At 42.9% G+C, this 22317-nt stretch overlaps 1 protein-coding gene across 5 annotated transcripts in view; it reads right to left on the bottom strand.

Annotated features, from left to right (window-relative positions):
• Positions 1-423: 423 nt before the first annotated feature.
• The window catches only part of MPZL1 (myelin protein zero like 1), a 41541-nt gene continuing 19647 nt past the window's right edge, over positions 424-22317 (bottom strand). For 3 of the 5 annotated variants that reach the window (XM_085076709.1, XM_085076699.1, XM_085076690.1), the window contains exons 3-6: positions 19053-19266; positions 14789-14921; positions 11344-11449; positions 424-6052 (exon numbers count right to left, since the gene is read on the bottom strand). In XM_085076709.1, coding sequence (XP_084932835.1) covers positions 5951-6052; positions 11344-11449; positions 14789-14921; positions 19053-19266 — 555 coding nt within the window. In that variant the 3' untranslated portion in view covers positions 424-5950. Of the gene's footprint in view, positions 6053-11343; positions 11450-13143; positions 13218-14788; positions 14922-19052; positions 19267-22317 lie in introns of those variants that run through there. The other 2 variants (XM_085076719.1, XM_085076729.1) reach the window with 2 other exon arrangements.

Here is a 22317-nt window from a genome sequence, read left to right as displayed (position 1 = left end):
GCCACCACTGTCCTGAACAAAAGGACAGCAAACAAATGTTTCACTGGTGTTTTAGTTTCTGTCATCCTTCACAACAAGGTAGAAGATGGGGGTGTTGAAGCACCAGACTCAGGAATTCATATGCAGGGGAGAAGGTAACTGAGACAAGGCAAGTTCTGATGAGTCATTTAGCTCCCCTTTTTCAAAGGCTGTCCCACCATGAAGCCACTTGGGTGTTCTGCCACAGTTCCACCTGCATTTCTCAGTTCTTCTGGCTGAAGCAGTAAGACAGAGTCTCAGATGGTGAGCTTTCCAGCTGTGTTGGTCACTGAGTGCACACGGACTGCAGTGACTGAAGAATACTGCCAGGGAAAGAGGTGTATTTCAGTCCCCCTCCCTTCCCAGTCCCCAACCAGGTAAGACTCATCCAGCAAACCAGTAATGGGAAAAAAAAAAGTGTATTAAAATATTCACAAGATTACAATAGAAAACATTAAAGTCCATTCAAGAAAAAATATCCAAGATAACTGTTTCCAGATGAGTCTGTAAAAGCAAAAGCACTAACAGTTGGTACACTGGCTCTTCATGTAATCAGGCCATGCAATGCATATCTAGCTCCCTCACACAGATTATACACCTGTCTTACAGGTGTTTGTTGCCTTGCACACCTCCAGGACAGAGGTTTATAAAAGAAGAGTACCCAGTTTATGTTTTCAATTACATTTACCACATAAGAACAGTTGGCATTGCAGGGAGACAGAAAACATTGCACAGCACACTGATTTCCAAAGGCATTGAACTTATATTTTAGAGTGCAAAAATACCTGTAAATAAAAGGGCTTATTAGCTTTAGGGCAGTAAAGAGAAGGGAAAGAGAAGCCCAAAGAGCTGAGCATTGTTAATATGATTTCGTAGTTCCCCATATAAAAATGTTACACTGCAGAGGTGTGGCCACAGCCCAGAAGTCTTACCTACCTTCTCTTCTCTTTTGGTGGTTTTACGGAGAAAATATTTTCATCACCTATGATATATTAAGAGCATTTTGTATTTGAGGTCCTTGGTAGATACACGAGTAATGTAAAATTCCCAGACAAGATTCCAATAGAGAGTGCAAGTGTTGTGGTTACAAATCAAACACTCCATACCTGACCTCAGTGAATCCACTCTAAGGCAACGCAGCTTTCAAGTTGCATATACACCTTTACTGCAGTTACAAGAGAGATGGTTACCCAGACAGTTCTTACAGCTTTAAAAAGTTTAAAAACCCAATTACAGCTCTTCTGGTCACAAACTGAAATACCACTAAAGCTTTGAGAGAAAACAAAACCCTACAGGTCTCTGGCTATAAATGACCCATCAGGCAATGAGTTACAGGGACACACCTGCCACTCTGCAATGGCTCTTAATGCTACTTTGTGAACATGGTGAGCATCTTCCTCACAGAACAACTGTTGAAGTCAAAAGGGGCCACAGAAACCTGACATTCTGAGTACAGCTACCAATTTACTCACATTGATACCTGATTTTTAATCCTCATGAAATTCATTAATGGTAATCAAAAACAAGGAAGATTTCAGATTGATCTCAGTTTTGTTTGCATGATGAATAAAAGAGAATTTATTGCAAGTCTTTTCCATCCTGGCCTTCTCCAGGTCCACTGCCCAGGAGCAATGACCCACCTAACTGCTTTGGTCACTGGCCACTCAAGAGAGGTGCCTACTCCTCCACTGGGCTACTGCAAGCCTGGCATGCAGCACTTCTTTTAAAAATAGATGGTCCTAAAAAGAGCTGGCAGCAGTGCTACAACAAGACAAGGACCCTTCATGTTCCTCAAAGTCCAAGCTGTTGTTTTCCACCTGCAAGGAACAGCATCAGAGAATTAAGAGAACAGCAGCAGAGCAAACACAGTTAAACTTCTGGTCACCATAACATCAGGATATGATGACCTTGTCTGACTTTAATCTCTGCTTGCTCTACCCATCAAGGAAGTAGAAGTCTTCTGTCTCCTGAGACTTTACCAAGTAAGCCAACTCAGCATCAGTCCCTTTCATCAGCACAGTATCATTAAACAATCTAACATAACCTGAGGCACAGAAAGTTCACAAGTGTTGTCTCTCACTGCCTGAAGTTCTTTTGACTTCAGCACAAATATGTTACTTAATAATTACATTGCTCACTTTTCCATTACAAAAGAAAAAAAAAATTCAACAGCCTTGGCACTAGAGAGGGATTCAGACAGATTTCTGCCATTCCTCGGTGAAGACTTTTGTTTTTCTAAAAATATGTTCAGTGTTTTTTTAAAAATACTTCCAGACTCATTCTGCCTTCATAAAGAGGACCCAACAAGCTTTGCAGGAGCCTCCTCAGTCTAGGCAATATGAACATACCTGTAGCTAGACAAAAGCCATGCAAGGAGATGTTTCCTTAAGTCAGTTACTATCAGCCAGATCAGTGTGTCCTAAAGTTAGCACCAGATCAGTCCTAAAGTTAGCACCAGATTCGTGTGCTTCCTAAAGTTAGCACCACATCAGAATTGTGCTCAGATTCTCCAGTACATTCCGTTAGGAAAAGAAGCAAACATTAGTAGCAGACTTCAGAGGCAAGGCCAGCCCCATCTTCTCATAGCAGCAAATTTTTGATTGCCACATTCATCACAATTCTCCCTCTTACTCAGAAATGTCGGGGGAGAAAGATGGTGATGTGCAGGGATGAACACAGGCAGATCAAAATCAAGTTTCTCCATCAATCACATCAAAAGCATTAGTGTTTAAGTGTAAAATAAATGTTGGGAAGTAACAGCCTGATAGATAAGGAAAGCAGCAGCAGCAGGATTCCTCCTGATCTTAATCATAATATATGTTGGGTTGGGAGGGACCCATCAGGATCAAGTCCAACTCCTGGCCCTGCACAGGACACTCCAAGAATCACACCATGTGCTTGAGAATATTGTCCAAATGTTTCTTGAACTCTGTCTTGGTGCTGTGACCACCTCCCTGGGGAGCCTTTTCAGTGGCCAACCACCCTCTGGGTGAAAAGCATTTTCCTGATATCCAACCTAAACCTCCTCTGACTCAGCTTCATGTCATTCCCTTGGGTCCTGTCACTGTCACCAGAGAGAAGAGATCAGTACTTGTCCCTCTGCTTCTCCTCATGAGAATGTTTTAGACCACAATGAGGTCTCCCCTCACTCCCCTCCAGGCTAAACAGACCAAATGACTTCAGCTGCTCCTCAAACAACATCTCCAGTCCCTTCAGCACCCTTGCTGCCCTCCTTTGCTTCACAGCCTCTCATTCCCCAGTCTATACACACATCCAGGATCGCCCTGTGCCAGGTGCAGAATTCAGCACTGGAGAAGATCCTATAGAATCACAGACTGGTTTGGGCTGGGAGGGACCTTAAAGATCATACAGTTCCAACCACCCTGCCATGGGCAAGGACACCTTCCATCAGACCAGGTTGCTCAGAGTTCCATTCAACCTGGCCTTGGACACTTTCAGGGATGGGGCAGCCACAGCTTCTCTGGGCAACCTGTGCCAGTGCCTCATCATCTTCTGAGTAAAGAATTTCATGGCTACAGTCACCAACATGAGCACTGCAGCAACCAAGACAGTGGATTTTATCAACAGGTGGAAGCTTGAGTTGACAAACTATCCCCTGAGTGTGTCTGGGGTGAGTAGGTCCCATGCCATCAGCTTCCAGCACTGGGTACAAGTACCACAGCCCTTCATGTGGAGTCTTGCTAAAAACCCTGTTGAATTCATGAAATAGAAGAAGATATCTAAACGTCTTATGTGAAGAAGAAATTTGTCCATTTTTCATCTTATATGCATTATTGCAAAAAATAAAAAGCTAAAACATTTACAGAGCTGCAATGGTTAGTGAGCCATAGCTTAGTGTCTCAGTTCTCTACAGGACTTGACAACACCCTGAACAGTGATGCCCTTAAAAACTCCCTTCAAAACTGAAACATGTCCTTTTTTTTTGATACCAGCCAAGTCTTGGAAGAAGAATTACACAAATTCAGATACTGCAGGATTAGCAACTGACATATGGCAGAATAAATTAATCCATGGTTTCCTTCTGAGCCTCAGTTTTAGGGAGCTGGTTCTGGCTTTGAGAACAATGTCATAAAATCTAGTCAGTGCATGTATACAAAAATAAAGCTGTTGATTTCTAATAAAGGCAGGTGTTATCAGGAAACCAGTGAAGCCTGATCCTGATGAAAGAATATAGTGTTGGCATACCTAACTTAGATGGGGAAAAAACCCCACTGTACCCCCAGAAACAGTTATTAAAGTTGCACTGTCATAATTAAAGGATTATCTAATGTGGTTCTGAAAGGATCTGCTGTGGGCTTATAACTATTTTTCATGTGCTTGGTGTTACAGTGAAATATGGGCTTGAGTTTGGAACAGGTTGCCCAGACATGCTGTAGAGTTCCCACCTGAGGAGATGCTCAGAACTGGGCACAGTGCTGGGCAGCCTGCTCTGGCTGACCCTGCTTGAGGAGGATTGGATGATCTCCAGAGGTCCCTTCCAACCTCAACCATTCTGTGACTGATTCTGTGAAACAGACTGAACAAGAAAACGCGTAAGAATCAGAGAAAAGGGGTTACAGTAGACCAAACTGAAAATTATTTGCTGCCGAAAACCCAAAACCAATACCACCACATTAGGATGTACAAAACAAAAATCCATCTTCCATATGCTTCTCTGAGAAGACCTCTGCTGGAAGGCCACTTCTAGTTTCAAGCACCAGATTTCAGGATACTGTGGGTCAACTAAAGAAATCCTCCTCAGCAGAGATCCTTAACAATCTAGGAGGAGTTTAATCTAGAAACAAGAGGCTGGGAAATTGTATTCAAGCACTAGACCTGCAGAGATGAAGGAAATGATCTGCCCATCCGCATCTTCTGTGCAAATATAGGTTACACAAAAAAACACACATCAAAAAAACCAAAGAGCCCTAGATTTCCTCCAGAAGTCATTCAGCCTCCACTACAGGCTTTCAAGAACAGAAAAAGCACCTCCAAGGAGGTGACAGTGGTATAATGGAGCCATGGGAAAGAGGTAAGGGAGTACTACAGCTTCCAGATCCCTTGGAGCCCTTTTTAACGCTTACATGAAATGACAGCTTTGAGGAAGAAACAGTTCACTGAAAGGTTCAACAGAGTCTGAGGTAACCACCTACAGCTACAGCTCCCTATGCCTTTAACTCACTATCTCCTTCGTTTTCACAGGTAAACTACCATTTCACAAAATTCATTAGATCAACACTATCCCTGCACCTTAAAGGACTAAGCTTGAATAGCTGGGCTCATAGAGAAGTAAACAGTCCTGTGACCCACATTACACAGGTCAGGTAGGCCTAAAGGTTTCCTTCACTCACACTGCTAAGACATACATTTCTGATAGCTAGGAGTCACAATTTGGCTTACAAGACCAAGTGAGAGGGTCTAGTTTACATGAGAAGGCAGCCTGTACTGAGAATCTGACCAAGGAAAGATAAATACCCTGTATACATAAAGAACTCTGAATATAAAGAAGATCTCTTCTTTATAGTCACCTCAACAAAAGAAATTAGGCCCTATAAGCAAAGAAAAAAAGAATCTTCAGGTCAATCTAGAATCTTCAGGCATCTTCCAGTTTCTCCATTAATAATCAAGATAAAAATATTTTAAAATTGTGATGCGAGTTTTCACTTTCTCTCTCGTCACACAAGATACAAAAAAAAAAGAATATTGGCAATTTATAAGCAAAATTCTTACCGCATTTCAACATGCAACATTGGTCTCACTTCTGTACGATTAAATAGACTATTTACACACGATACATATATATCTCTCCCTCTGTATGCACATGCATTGGTCCTAGCCTAGGCATCAAAGGCCACATGTGAGTTCTCTGGGTCAAATCTTGCTCAAGCAATTCCAGTCTGAATGTTTGTTGTCCTTTGGATAGCTGAGGATCTCAGTTCTTCCGAATGTCGGCGTAGACCACAGACTCTGACTTGTTGATCTTGTCGCTGTGCTGTCCCCCGGAGTGATCTAACTGCGCGTAAATGACTGGGCCCTGGGGACACAACACAGAGGCACAGTCAGGCTTTTTCAGAACAGACCACACTGCCCCTCACTCCTGCGAGGGCTGCAGCAAGATGAAAGCTAAAGCAAGACCACAGAGCTTTTATGACTGCGAACGGCACTTGGAAGCAGGTGGAATGAACCCTCAGCTGCACATGAGCTCTAGTCTGCCACCTTTCTCCTCTCAGCATGCCAAACAGCACCCTTGCCTCCCTCCAAGGCTGCTTGCTCCTCACAGAAAGCAAAATCTAGCATCTCTTGCTCTGAAAAGCAGCAATTCTTACATGCTATGGAGCAAAGATATGGCTTAGTCAGATGCATGCCAGATTTAATATTGTTCAAGAGGAACTGTAGTAGAGGTTTACCAATCAACAGCAGAGTGTACTTCCCAAATTGCTACTCAGGTCCCGTAAATCCCAGCATGGCTGTACCACTTGGATAATGAGGGAGAGGATAAACCTGCAGCCACCCTGGGACTCAAGCCCCAGCAAGTAATGGGGCCAAGAATCACACAGCAGTGAGCCAGAAAGTCCTAAAATGGTGCAGCAGTACAGGATTCTTACCTGAAGCTGAGCCAGCCCAGGCAGCAGCAGCTCACAGACACCCTGGGAAGGCAGAGCCACACATCTTCGAGACATTTGCTGGGGTGCAGGGGAGGACATCACAGCCCTGTCTCTCAGCTGAGCATGCAAACAAACCTGCACCTTCCTAAAACACCACATCCTTCAAAACACAGCCCACAGGAAACCCAGCTGCAGCTCCTGGAGACAGGCTGAGGACAGGACTGCAGCCTCCACAGAGCAGGGGTCCAGCAAGACAGGTGGGACCTCGATGGCAAGAGACCTGCAGCTACCACAGTGACCCCCCCAAGTGAGACAAGCACAGGGCACAGGACTGCCACCACCTACCAGGTGACCTCAGCAGAGCGACCATACACCCCATGCAGTAGGGAAAGAGACTGTCCTATCTGGGGATAAGGGGGAAAAATTATGAAGAGAGAGCTTTTAGTTTGGTTGTGGCTTTTTCAGCAGCTTTTCTGAAACATTTCATCCATTTCACTGTTCTGGTCTCCCTCACGTCCCAGGAAGAAGTAGCCTTCACTGGCACTTCTACACCCTTCTCGCCAGTACTTTTGTAATCCTGACAAATTAGAAAACATTTCTATGGACCTGACAAAGAAATCTTTCCATCTATCTTCCAAAGTAATTATGAGCCAGAGATGAAAAGAGACCTTCTGTACAGAAAATTAAGCCCTTGAAGGACCATAGGTACCTTCAGGCATAGCTGTTTCTCACCCAGCACGGTGGCAAAGCACACACCTTGTTCTCTTTCAGAAGTAATTTAAATCCACATTTTCTTCCTTCTGGGTAAAGCATTTCCAAAGTAATGAAGAGTAGAGGAAGAAGATGGATGGAAGGGTGTAAACTTGCAAGTAGGTACAAAACACTGAATATAAACAACAGACTGAGAAAACGGGGGGGAAAGGACACTGATGTCCTAGAAAACTCTGGATTTCAAATCTTATTACAGCCACTTTTTTTTTTTTTTTTTACTTCCCTACTATTTGCTTTCAAGTTGTTATGGTCTCCAACACTGTATTGGGATTGCTAATTCCAATTAGAGTACAGTGTCTATAGAAACTTCAAGGCAAAGTAACCCTAAATTTTAATTCCAAGCATTTCTGAAAGTCTTATCTGCCTGAGGCCGGAGGTCAAGAGTATGCTAAATTCAGCTTCAGAGCACTGTCACTTAAAAAAACCATAAAAATAATAAATCTAATTGCATAAAGTACTCACTATGACATTCCAAATTTTGTTCAAGTAATTCTGATGGGTCAATTTTCTACCACAGGAGTTCACTCAGTATCAGTTACGACTATTCTAGGTTTATGCTAGTTTAAATATAGTTACTCTGCTGCAAGCAGCATGTCAGTGATGTGGAGAGATTGACTGATCAGCTGATCCAAACCAAGTTATCATTGTCTCAATGTGTTCACTGTCAGTCACCTAAAAGAAGTGGATCCCTAACACAGAGAAAAGGAGGGTCCAAGGATTTATTACAGTGTTCCATCGATTTGATTTGCTGCCAACAGATTCTCTAGCTGACTATAAGCATTGCCCTGAGCCGTTTTAAAAATAGTCCAAATAACTCAGAACTTTCATCTAATCCCAAGTAAGGTCATCCTGACTCTTCAGAACCAGAAGACAGACCAGTACTGCTATATATAACCAGCATTTCCCTAAGCCTTGCAATTTTTCCATTCAGAACTGAAGGTAAAAGAGTAGCAGGTGTACCTGCTAAGGGTTTGTCAGCAGAGTCATGAATTGCAAGTTACAGCAAATAAGGACTTACAAAGTTAGAGCATAGTTAAGCACTATGGTCCAACAGCAGTCTACAAGAATTTCCAAATTTTTTAGATTCTGAACAATGCTAAAACTACCACAGATTCCAGTCCTGGGAAAGTTATCTGAAATTTAAATCAAGATTCCTGGCACCATGAACTGCTCCTTCTCAGGGTCCTGGGATCCAAACAAAGCTATCCATGTGGGAAAGCCACGTAGTTCTTGCCTTCACTGGAAATCATTTCTTACCCACACCAACAACTAGAGAATGATGGCATAGACAAGAACCACCACAGACAAATCTGACAGGACAGAACATACCTGCTGAGAAGGAGGGCACAGTGAAAACAAGTGGAGCTGATTCAAGCAGCTGAACACTCACAGAATCAGATATCCAAACCTCAGAAAGCAAGGTCCACACCTGAGTAACTTGCACTCAAAACACAAAGGAAGTGTAGGCTCAGTGCACTTTCAGCTGAGATGTGATGCAGACAAATACTCCATCACTGATTATTGAACTGATATGTAAATTTAAAATGAATAAACTTCATTTAATTAATTTAAATACCACTCTTTAAGAGTGAATAACTCTGTCACTGTTTTTAACTTGCAGAGGCAGGAGTTTAGTTTGTAGTCACAGTTCTTTTCCACCAGTGAAGTACAAAGCATTCATTCACTTCCTACACATCCTACTTTGTAACAAAGCTACAAGGAAGACCACAGGCCTCTGCTGTTTGACCACAGCACTGACTGTGGGAACCACTGATCCAAACCTGCCAGGCATTCCAAGAGGCAGGAGTGTGCCTGAATCAGCAAGCAGCCTGCAATAGCTTTGGGAACTGCTAGGAATGAGTATCTACCTTTCACCTAAACAACACCTCAAAAGCTTGAATTCTACAACTCATTTCTTGATTACCAAGAAACACCAGGTTTTACTTATATGTGATGCCAGATCTCAAACATTGATTTGCATGCTCACATGGCCCTCAAAAAACAACCAAACAATGGTTAGAAGTTAAAAATACAAGTGTAATCAAATGAAATTTAGTTTCCTCACTGATTTAAATATTCTGTTCAAAAATCTGATCTACGCTGATTCCACTGTTGATTTTTTTAAAGAAAAGTAAATATGTTTACTTGCTCTGTAAAGATGGGGCAAATGTTGAACAGGAGGTAGAGGAACCACTTGCTGCTACAATTATCTGCCAAGAAAAGAAACTCTCTTTGCTTGACAAAAGAGATTTAAAAATCTAAAAAACTAAACTAAAACTGAAGAAAACAAAAGTCTGTTATGGTCAGCAGTATTCACACTTTGTGTTTTCCTCTAGGAACTTACCTGCAGGGAGAACTCTGTCAATGAATAAACAGGCCAGAATGACTACAGAAGGGGAAAAATACACTGATTCTGAGTTAACATTACATAGTTATGTAATGTTTATTCTGCTGCTCCTTCCAGCACACTGAGAGTCAGAACACTGGGGACATGGAAAGGTGAGGACACTGCAAGTTTTCACACCAGACCATTGGAGTATTTTTGCTTTCAAGATGCAAGCACAGAACAGCATCCATGTGTAGTTCTCTCTGCATACATCTTAGTCTTCTGACCTACAGATGTTGACTCCAAGAGCTACTGCATCATAAATCCCACAAATTTTTTTTTGTTTGTTTTTTGAAGGGGGGATGATGGGAATCACCTATCTCATTCACCTCTTCCAGAAGCATCTCCCATGGGCTAGAAAAACCAATATTTATCTAAGCCTTATAGGCAGCCTGCTGCTATACTAGACCTGTTCCAGTGAAAATCTGAACTGTTTTAAAATCCTGAGTATATGGCCTCTGTGCTCAGAGAATAACTGAGCTCTAAAGTCGGAAGCCAGCTTTGTGGGCCTGTGTGCTAAAACTCTGGAAATACTGCATGGCCCTGAACTAAATGCATTTCAAAACCAAACTGGAAGCCCAGCAGAGTAGGAGCTTTGACTTTATTGAGCTGAATGTTAGCACATTTGGGTTTTTTTTTCCCGTAGTGTTAATACATTAACACACATCTCCATTATTTTGTCAGGAGAAATTAAGAAACCAGGTATTAACTTGCACACACTACACTGCAGCCACTTGTTAAAAGGTGGCTAATTAAGAAAAAGTCCACTTTAAACTCTCTCAGGACCTGTATCCCCCCAGGAAAACTGCTGGGAATACGCACATCAAGAGGTAAGAAACAGCTTCCAAATAAGGAAATCCCACACAGTGTTGACAGGTATTGTGTAGAATCCGTGCCTGACTCATGCTCCCGCCCCTCCCATGGGATGTAAAGTGTAGACAAAAGCCACTTTTTCCCTTCAAAGTCAGCAGAACTTTGCCAACTGCAGCAAGCACAAAGAGTGGCTCTTTCAAGCCCACAGAAGTGGGGAGGCCCAGCTGAAAAGAGCTCTCAGCAGCGCAAGTCATCTGCAAACTGGTCAGCATCTGGCTCGTCTCCTTGTGAAGGAAGGACATGCCATGGAGCACAAGAGTAAGGCAAATTCCTCCCCATTACCATCCCAGAAGAGATTAGGCAGCTTTATGGGGTGATTACATATCTGGCAGACATTGCACTGTGTCTGTGTTAAACAGATACTCACTGCCCACTCCTCATCCTTGCCAGGTTCCCAACCTTGCACTTCACTGTGTATGTTAATACACAAGATCACAACCATGCTTTTTCATAATTCAGTACGAAAAGGCCATAAAACTCCATCTCAGCTAATAGCAAGATGCTGCTCTTTCAACTGCACTAAGCCTTCTACAGCAGAGCTCACCAGTCCCAGCTCGCTGTGCACCCCTCGTCCAGAGCACACAATTCTCCATCCCTAATGGATGCATCCCACCCTGCCTGGATGTTTTCCATACCAGCTGCCCCAGGCTGGGGGGATCCTGCCTCGGGGAGCAGCAGGGAGCAGTTTACCTGGTGTGATCTGGCGGGCACGCTGTTTACCAGGCCCTCTGTGTCGGAGGGCGCCTTCTGCGGAGCCTGCTTAACCGGAGACATCAAGCTCTCAGAGGTACTGCAGCTGACGAGGTGGCAGAGCAGAGTTTGCACGACAATGTTCAGGAGGCACACAAAAACAAAACAAAACAAAACAAACAAAACAAAAAAAACGACAAAACAAAGAGAAAAAAAAAGAAACAAAAAAAAAAGACGAATGATGGCAAGATGAAATGTGGCAGATTACGCCAAAGTAAAAAAATGAACATAATGGATTCTGAAATAAACACACACAATTCTCCATCTCTCCCGAGACATTTCTCTGTCCTTCCTTTGCATTTCATTGGTAAGCAACAGGAAAGAGCAATTACTAACATAGGAAAGCAGCTCCTCCAAAACCCCTGTTCCTTAGATAGTCCCATTCAACTCAACCTCCCTAAAATCATGTTTTCTTCCCAGTTAACAGTGGTAAATAGTAATTGACTTCTAACTAGAAGATAAAGTCCCAGTCACTGAGGCAAGTGTTGTACCAGTGCTACAGTTAAAGCCAACACTTGCAAGAGCCACCAGCCCTCTCCATACCAGCAAGGTACTTCCTACCCAACTCTGCATTTGCTCCCTTGCTTTTAGCTAGGCTGTGAGCCCAAAATAATTCTCACAGCACACACCAGTCTCTGGAGAAATTACCTCAAGAGTCACACAGGACATTTAAGCTATGTGCCCTCATATAGCTACTTGAATATCTAATCAGACAAATCTTGTTTTTCAAACAAAATAACTGTCTTGTGGTGAGGACCAACACCCCTAAAAGAAGGCTGCTGGTTTTCACCCTCTGATTGCTTCTTTCCATCTGCTAAAGCAGGACTAAAAAAGAAAACAAGCATGTGACTTGAAATTAATACCACAAAGCTAAGTACAGGAGCAAATGCCCTTGAAGTTGGTAGCTTCTGGGCAATGCAGTAATGGGTCTCAGTGCTAGGTCTACCTCCTTGTACCCAGGAAAGTAAAGTAGTCACCTCCTTGGCAGCAGTCACAGGAGTGCCCTCTGCTACCACAACCCTCCCACCACTGGGCATCCTTTTCCCTCAGTCTTTGTAGACAGACAGTGTATAAAGTGAGTACAGAAACAAACGAGGACAGTGACATTAAGCACACCACCTCCTCACAGGGCAAGCATTTTTATCCTTTGATAGGTCTTACCATAACAGACTTAGCTCCTCATACATGCAGCAGTAAGAATTTAAAAAAAAAAAATACTGCCCCAGCCATCATGGCAAGGGGTCTGTGCTGTCTCAGAGACAATCCATCCCTTCCATTACCAAAATTATGTAATCATTAATTGTTTTATTCACAAAACTCCTCATATGTACACTATCTGAATGTTATCACTCAGGTTTAAGCAACTAATATACTTAGATCCCTGCTAGTTTTCAAATACCTAAGCTGTCTGAGCCAGAGGAACGCTTACAGGGAATTTGCTTTTTTTTTTTTTTTGACATAGAGAGAGTTCTGAATTTCCTGTGCTTTAGTCAATGCACTGGCAAGTTCACTGTTGGAAGAGATGGAGGGACACCATCTGGAATAAACAATAACTCCACCCCAGTCAGACACGAGACAATGAAACCCAAGCACCCAGTGAAATGCATCATCCCTTTGCCAACAGATTCCAGCACAAATTACGGTGATGTTAGTAGAGAGCTAGCTGGTTAGTCAGCAAAGGAAGAGGAAATGTGTACACACACACAGGTATTAACAGCAACCACCAATTTGATTAGTTACCATGGTGTCTAGTGGGACTGGAAGAGAAGACCCAGCCCTGTTACATTCCCAATCTGGCGTCTATATCAGGATCTCTGTAAGGAGAGGAAGGTAAGCAGGATCCGATCCCAGCACACCAAGGCAGAAAGAAAAAAAAACCAAAACAAAACAAAAAAACACCAAAGTCAGAGCATGAATGGAGACCGTGGCCATGCAAGGGTTCCAGATGCCGCACAGGGCCCCAGCCCACCTCAGTTCAAGGCAGAATGGTTATCTAGGAGTAAGTGCTTCTCTCCACCACCACCACCACACACCGGGTTAGCATCATGTAAGAAGACAGTCCGTAAGTTTGGAGGGGGTCACAGCACACTTGGTTTCTTTCTACATGTCATGCAGAGCTGGCATGGTCAGTGAAAGCAGGATTTAAACCTCAGAGATTACTTTCCCAAGAGAGTAGTTAAATCTGCTACAAGAAATCACAGTGCATGAACTACTGCTCCAGGCTCAGCACCAACATGTGTCCTTCAGCAGGAATACACTGGGGAGCAGGTCAGTGGGAAGCAGGGCAAGCAGGCCACCTCAGGCACACTGCTGGTGCATGACACTGCAGGGTTCTTTTCAATTCTTAGGGGGAGGACACATGCAGAAAGGGAAAACCAGGCTTTCCACACAATTTTGAGCACACGCAGCCACCCTTGCTGTATTTAGCCTTACCATTGGGCAATAGCCAACTCACTTTTTCTAAGCTCTCCAACTGGGAAAAGGACAGGGCAAAGTTTAATTTGGAAATCCCCACAAGCTTATTTTTGGAGTTATTTTCTTTTATCCCACAGGCAACCCAAAGAACCTGCAATAAGCAGGAATATTTGTTGGGCAGAGAACAGAAGTAACTTACATGTTTTGGGGTTGTTTCTAAGACTACATACATAATTTTCATTCCTTCTCAGAGAAGCAAATTACCAGCTAATTAGAGAGGAGAAAAAAGGAAGCACCTCCTCCACCAGCAGCAAGCTTCATCACTACAGGACTCTACCCTGCCTTTGTCAGCTCTTGTTGCCTTTTCATATGCCCACTCAAAGAACTGTGCTTCACTTTGGAGTTATCCTCCTAACACTACAAACCCTGCAGGGATGGTGACAGTTAACAAAAAACAGACAGTGAATGAGAATGGATGCAGAGTGGCTACTCCTTCCTTACTTTCCAGTGTGGTGATGAAGGGGGTTTTGGCAAGTATATTCCAGGCTTAGGAGCCAGATACTGGTAACAGAAAAATCCAGTCCTAACCTTAACACACAGCATTCCTTAAAAGTGCATGTGTGGTGCTTTTCCTTTGGAGGTGGTATGGAAAGCAGGGCTGGAGGGAAGGGGAACAGACCTGAGCTAGGGGACCTTGGATTAAATGCTCTGAAGGCATATATGCTTGTGGCTGGGGATAAACTTCAACACCTAGCAATTTTCAGGTGCAATTCATGGTCAGTAGGTCTTTTCAAGCACAGTACAGAGATAATCACTAAAGGCAGATGATCAGTGTTCCACATGACCACACCTATCTCTAGACATGGTTGCCAGGGCTTGGCTGAAACAACTCCTACCCCCCTCTAAGCCCTCCCTCTGATCCTGCTGCTGTTCCTCACATCAGCCACGGGTGAGGAGGGAGATCTCTTACCCAGAGTATCGTTTTTTAGAGTTGTTCTTTCTGATGACAAGACACACGACAATAGAGATGAGCGATGAGAGACCTGTAACCGTACCGATGGCTATCCCTGCCACGGTGGCAATGGGGAACGCAGGCAGGCTGTCTGCGGAGAGAAGGGAGAAAACATTCAACTCTTCTGCATTCCCTGCTCAACACAAGTGCAAACCACAAATGCCCTTGAGCCTGGATTCCTTTATAGCAGAAGGCACCAGTGTAATCCCCAGAAATTACAGCATGCAGCCTAAGTGGCAGTGGCAGCAGGCAGCCAGCAGAGTAATGTAGGGACAGGGCACACACCAGGAGTGTTCTTAATGTCACCGTCCTGCAGGAGAGAGTTCACGTTGAACCAAAGATTTTTACGTATCAGGGAACACAAGTGACAATGAGGACAACCCTGTCACATTTTGTATCTGAAGGGGGAAAAAAAAAAACCAACCAGGTTACAGCCATCTGTCAATTCCCAGCAAGGTCAACAGGAAAAGGCAGGCACGCTTGAAAGCAGATTTGAACACAGCACATGGCTAACCCACTAGGAGTGCTGAAGGCTGGGTGTTCTCCAGGGAGCATGCAGCACACAGCAGAGTTCCTACCCAGGATCACTCTTAGCAGTGTTTATACATGACTCTGGTGTCTCAAAATACAGCTCTGTACATTTTTCTAGACTCATTTTTTTTCCCTTCTGAAGTCAGGATCATTGTACAATACCAGAAAAACACATAGAGGAACACAGTATTGCTTTACTCACATTTTCCCTAATATTATTTTGGGGGAGAGTAGGCCAAAAAAGTGCAGCCAGAAACAAAAACCAATCAGAGAGTAAGTACAAAATACTTACAAGCCAAAGAATACACAGACTACCATTACAGCTTTTCCCAGTAAGAAACCAAGTCTCTTCCTTCCCCCCATATCATGTTTAACACAAGGAACATCTTAGGCCAGAGGTTTTTTTACAAGACTCCATGCTATACTACTTGCACCAAATACAAGTGAATCAGCAAAAGATCCAACAGGCAAAACCTACACCTGTACAGAAAAATCTGTCTCAGGTATCTGCACCTGATCATCACAGAATTGTTCAGGTTGGAAGGGATGTCTTGAGATTATCTAGGCTAAACCCCTGCTTAAGCAGGGCCAAGTAGCACAGTTTGCTCAATATTCGGTCAAATCCAAAGGGGACAATATCCGAAGACAAGAGACTCTTCAGGCAACCTAGTCCAGTGTTTAACCCCAGTAAAAATGACAGATTTTCCTGTGTTTCAATTTAGGTCCATTGTCTCTTGTTCTGTCACTGACTGAGCCTGGCTCAGACTTCTTTAGGTGCTATCAATGTACATAAACACCTGGTGAGAGGATTCCCCTAAGCCTTTTTTCTCTTCTGCAGGCTAGATCACCCCTTCTTCTCTTCTGCAGGCTACACAATCCCAGCTGCCTCCATTTCTCCTTCTATGAAAGGTGGTACAGTCCCTTAACCATCTCTGTCACCCTTTGCTGGACTCATTCCAGCAGGGACCACAGACCAGCAGTACCCAGAAGCAGAGGCATCATACTAAGCAAACAGAGGTTACATTTGGTCTTGTTCCTTTTGAATTCAGTGACTTTCAGCAGAAGAGCTACCTGACCCCTGGCTGTTTCACTGATCATAACATCATTCAGCCAAATAGCACACCAGCAGCTTTCCAGGCTCTCCAGTGTCAGATGCCACTTCACAGCAATAGGGGAATTCAATCTTCGTAAGAAATTAAAAATTATGATATGAGTGCCACAACTTAGAGGAAGACATTCTTTTCAGAACCTTTCAGCAGTCCAGAGATCCATCTGCTATTAAGGAAGAAAGTCCTACAAACAGAAATATTTTTCAGATACGTAAGATGTGATTGTATTTGAGCCGCATGCAAAAATTAACTAATTTATTTTGAGGCATATAAGGAATTCCCTAGTTTCTGTGCTTCTTCACCTTTCCAAAAGTGCAGGAATAACTGTCTGCAAAAGCATCAAAACAGACAGGCATTTCTGATGGCAGACCAGCTGCTGCCTTGTACACCAGAAAACACACAAACTGTATCAGAGAAAGAAAGCAAGTGACACTCCAAAACTCTAGTGAAAAGTATGTGTTGAAAGAATGGTATTACAACTCTGATAGTTTTGTTGCTTCTTTGACACCTGGGGCTTTTTGGCTGCTTGAATGTCAGCAAGGGACAGCAGTTACATTCTGTTAACAAAGGATTTTAAGACTGTATAAAAAAATTGCTAGTGTTTCCATGTGAACCTAAGAGTCTGCCTTTACTCCTTCTCAGAACATGCTCCCTGTTTTTTTTCCTATATTTTCCAGCGTTCCACAGTTACATGAATTCCTCATAAGCACTTCCAGATCAACAAATGACTTCATTGTAAAAGACAGTCCCAGCTACATAACCAAACATCAGCTCTGAAAGCCAACATCTAAGTTAACAGTTCAACACAAACCAAAAATCCAGCCACTCAGAGAACACTGTTCACTAATTATCACTGAAATTCAGAGCTATTTCCATTTCACTGAAAGCTTGTTAGGATCAGTTTTATGAAATAGGCAGGAAAGTGAAGTTTCCATTGCTCCTAAGTGTAAAGATTTTCATACCATTCTATTTTTTTCCCCATGTGCGTGGGATGTGTGTGGCTTTCAACAGTTTACAACACCAGACATACGATGCAGAGCCATTAGATGTATACATAGTAAAAACCAATATGCACAAGCGTCATCATCTATTTATTCCAATTGAAAAAATTGCTCCAGCTCAGTTTAGAATGAGTAACAATCAGTTACAAGAGCAGTACTTTCAGCTAAAGTCAAAATGCAAGATAGCACTACAGTTATAGCTTGAAAACATGTTTTCACAGTCTTCCTAAGAATTTGAAGACAATTGTTGCAGCATTTTTCTGAAGATGAGCAGGGTTTCAAACACAGGGCTCCCTCCAGACTGGCTGAGATTCTCTTGTCCAGTTGGCCCACCTACAGGGAAGCCAGCATGCAAGTCTGTTGAAAAATATCAGCTGAATTAGTCTACTGAAGTCTTCATTTGCTTAACCTGGGTTAAAATCTGAAGAGGCTTTGCCAAGACAGCCTGACTTTGCCAAACCAGCTGCTCCTTTACTGCTTCTTCACAGTGACTGTCAATATATTGTGAAGAAATAAATGCATCCTATTTTATATAGGCTTCAAATTTCCAAGAAACAGAAAGTTCTAAGTGATGGTTGGACCTCCAGAGGTCCCACCCAACCCAAACTATTCCATGAAGAGAAAAGTTAGGTACAGACCTTGTCTACATAAGAACATGGGATGACCTCACAAGCAGAGGTACACACCTGCTATGGCAGCAGTATCATTCCAATTAGGACACACAAGCAGGTATCTTCCCTAACATACTGAAATTCAATGGACCAGCTGAATCAGCACTGCCATTTATGAATTCAACATTTATTTTTGTCCTTCCTAATTTATAAATTGGAAATGCAATCACTGTAAGAATCATTTCATTGTAGGAAACATCACATTTTGGATGACCTCCAGCTTAAGCAGAACAATCAAATGTTTTGGATGAACAAGGGAAATAAAGAGCCAAAATGACAGACAGAATCTAAGTGCTCTTCAACTGTGACAGATGTTAGTCACCAAATGCTAACCAGAAGCCTCATGTGACTGCAAGTAGCCAGCCCCTGAAGTCTGTAAGAGTCACCATGGATTCTGTAAGAACACCTGAGTAGAAGAGACTGAATGCACATCCGACACAAACACTTTTGCATGGAAGACAGTAGCATTTCACTTCCTGCCAGTATGCTTGAGCCAGACTTATAGTTTTGCATTCCATTATATACACCAGAAGGGGTCCAAAAGGAAGAGTCTGCTACTTTTTCTCCTTGCTCACCAGATTTCATAAGTCATCTTTAACCCCTGATGCAGCATAATACAGGAAATATATTAATAGGACTTCAAAAGGAGATGTGTTTTCATCAAGCCTTCCATCAGCTTTTGCAAATAATTGCTTAAACCACAAAATTAGAGGGCATAGAGGAAAAGGGTATGACAAACAGTTTTTAAGCAGCTAACAGATACTAGTGCCATTATCAGGACCTGGAAGAAGACAATTAAAAAGACATTGTTCCCTTTGGGCTACTCCCCCACCCCCAATAAAAGTGATATAGACAAGGAAGGGGAGCCCCGGACGGGTGAGAAGGAAAAAAAATCAAATAGGGTGAATACCTTTTTCCACAACTCTAACTCGGATTTCTCCTGGTTTGACAACAATGTCAGGTGGGTTCTTGACATCGCAAATGTATGTGCCGTTGTCCCGGAACTGCATGTTTGATATAGTGATAGAAGCATCTTTCTTGTTAAGATCTCCAGCCCAAGTGATTCTGTCTTTAAATGGTATGTCCTTTCCAGGGTATGACTTTCCATTAGAGTAATAGAAAAACTGCAGTCAAGGAAGAGAGGATATAAGAACAATCCAATTAGCGATTATGGAGCCAACTGTGCTTCTCTCACTATTACAGCATTCTCCCAAAACTAACTGTCTTATACACAGCCAGTACTGGAGATTTTTCTCCTCCTGCCTCACCAGTTTGCCTTGTTGCCTCTTGATCACATAACGATGCTATGGCTTGCACCTCAACAATATCAGTACGAGACTGCAAGTTTCAGTTTTCTGTTGGTTTTGATTTGTTTTGTGGTTGGATTGGTTGTTTTAGTTTTTGGATGTTTTTTTCTGTTTTGTAGAGGACAAAGTTTTGCAGACAAGGAGGTGTGGGAAAGAGAAAAAACCTGGTAACCTGGCAATAATTACAGGATAGAACAGTTCTGGAATACAGCCATCTGTCTTTCAGGCACAGGAAGCTGCCTGCATCCCAGCAGACAAAGGACACCCAGTTTCCTATCTTGTGTTTTGCTGTGTGCTACTTGCAACTAAAGCACAGCTTAATTAACATGCAATGCTCTCCCTTCCTTCCACCCCCTCAAGAAAATCCCATGACCAATTTAGAGTATATCTAGCTGTTTTCCAGAAACCTTCAAGTAACTAAATATAAGTGTTTCCCAGTTTTTAGGTGACTAAGCTGCACACTGGCTCTGCGCTCCCTATATGTGACCAAAAATCTTTGAAGAACAAACATGTTTAATACAGACTAAGGAGAAACACTATTTCCTAACTATACCTGCCTAAAATTGGAATTTACAGCAGTAGAAGTGCATAGATTTCTATGGGACACCTCTGCTTTCAAACACATGGGATTTCCTAAGAGAGACATCAAGGCTGCAGGAGAATTGCAGGAGCACATTCTTTCTTAATTGGATATCCTGCAAGACAGCAAGACAAACTTAATCAAGAATCAACTTGAATTCCCTTCAGTTCAGTCTCCAGAGAATGATGAAAGAAATTTAAGACAATATTCCAGCTTCCTCTTTCTATTGCCTTATTTACAAAGCAGCATCTCTGCCACAGAACAGACTGCCTACAAGACAGTCATATTTCCATCCAAGTCATCTCCTATCTCTTTTCCTTTTCCTGTCCTTGATCTCAGGTTTGCTATTCCAACACCCTCTCTATCAGACCTGCACTCTGAATATCAGGCTTGATCATTTGGTGGCACAAATCTTGTCCAGATCAGGTACGTGCACATCATGGCCATCTGTCGTGCTGCAGTCAATCTTATTTGTTGTCTACAGATTAACATCAATCCAACAAACTACTTCATGTGGTTGAAGCTGGCTAGCAAACAGTCAGCTGTCAACATTTTGGAGGGACTCTGCATCAGTCTGTAGCTTTTTCAACTGGATTGTAACCTTTAAAACACAGGCATTGCATTCATTACCACACCCCTGTGCACAGGGGTGCACACTCATGCCACTGGAAGTTTACAAGGCCAGAGGCAGATTCCTCAGCTCTCTAGATGTCCTCACCTGGGGGAGGAGAAATCACAAAGCAAAATATGTCCTGAAACACAAGCTACGTGATTCAAGCCATTCCTTGCCAATGGTGGAGTGATTTAACAGGAGACTTCTTCTGAAACCTAAAGCTGATGGATTTAGACTGGTTTAAGCCAATTATGAAACTCTGCTGTGATCAGGTGTTTCATTCAGCAGAGTTGTCTATCTCTGGACATGTGGCAAGGGGAGGGGATAAGAAGGGGAAGCTCTCAGTCAAGTCAGCCTCACCACATGGCCACAAGATGGCTAATGTGATTCTAAAGGGGCACAGAACCATCCTTGCCAACAGCAGCATGGGCTTAGCTCTGACATGAGCTGATCATGAGACTGATCTTTCAAATGAACACCCACCAAGCTATGCAATGACATGACCTGGGCTCATAAATAAACATCCCTTCCCCAGACCCTCAAAAGAACCAGGGAATTAACATCAAATTGTGCTGGGTCACTTCTGCTCAAAGGTTATTTGCTCTTCTCTCAGCTGTGCTGATAACTACATCCAGGTAGAATGTCTGAACTGACTTCACTTCCAAAGAAAATGTTATGTCCTGAAGCTGCATTCCTACAGGGGATGGCAAAACAGGATGTATGGGGAGCGGAAAACACAAACAGATGGCTTCTCTTCACCCATCCTGTTCCACAGTGGCAGGAAACATGCCCTACTTCTGTGAGCTTCTGCCCAACTACTGCTTTGGATTCCCAATGGGAAGAGCTCCCTTTTTCAAAACTAAATATTTATTTCACTGAGAATTCAGAAACTTGTTCTTCAGAGCTCTATATATTAAGCAAGATCCTCAGACACTGATTTTGATCCTCTCAGCTCTGAGCATTGAAGGGCTCCTGAAGTTTAAATGATCTCACGTCTGCAGCAGAGGGAAGGAGACAAACACAAACAGCTTAGCAACCTGCTGTCCCCACACCTTCAAAGCTGTCCCAGAGTTCCTTGTTTTGCTTCCTCTAAATTCTCACTCAGGACAAGAACAAGAAAGAAGCAGATGTGTCTGAGGAAGAAGAGGAAGAAGACAGCTATCAACCTACCAAAGCCATTTCTTTGAAGGTTCACATTCAAAGGATCTAAACCCACTTGGGCCCAACATACAGGAACAGAGCAATGCCAAGTATTATTTGCCCAAGTTCCTTGGTAGCCTGATTTTTACTTGTCAAGTAACTATAATAGGAGGATGTAACTGCTTACTGATTTGAGATATTCAATTCTGTTCTGAAACCAGGGAGACTGGTCTTACTATAAACCCTTTCAAACAGAGGCTATACAGTACACAAGCAAAATAAACAACATGCACAATACACAATGTAACACCACAGTTACAGTGGTAATTCAAATTCTGTGACTGTTATATTCAGTCAAACACAAGAGGATAGAGAACCTACAAGATTCCTAGATGCTCATCTACTTCATACATACAGCTTCCATACCAACATCCCTCTCCTGAGACTAACAAAGTAACTAGTCTGTTTTGTGGTTACTGCACACTAGAGACCTAGCAGACTTCACTATTTTTACACAACTCTAAAAAAGCCCCCC

Source organism: Lichenostomus cassidix, chromosome 1 (genome assembly GCF_008360975.1).
Source record: "Lichenostomus cassidix isolate B80296 chromosome 1, HeHo_3.0, whole genome shotgun sequence".
NCBI lineage: Eukaryota > Metazoa > Chordata > Aves > Passeriformes > Meliphagidae > Lichenostomus > Lichenostomus cassidix.
The sequence above is the reverse complement of the archived record's forward strand: the minus strand, read 5'-3'. Positions and strand labels throughout refer to the sequence as shown.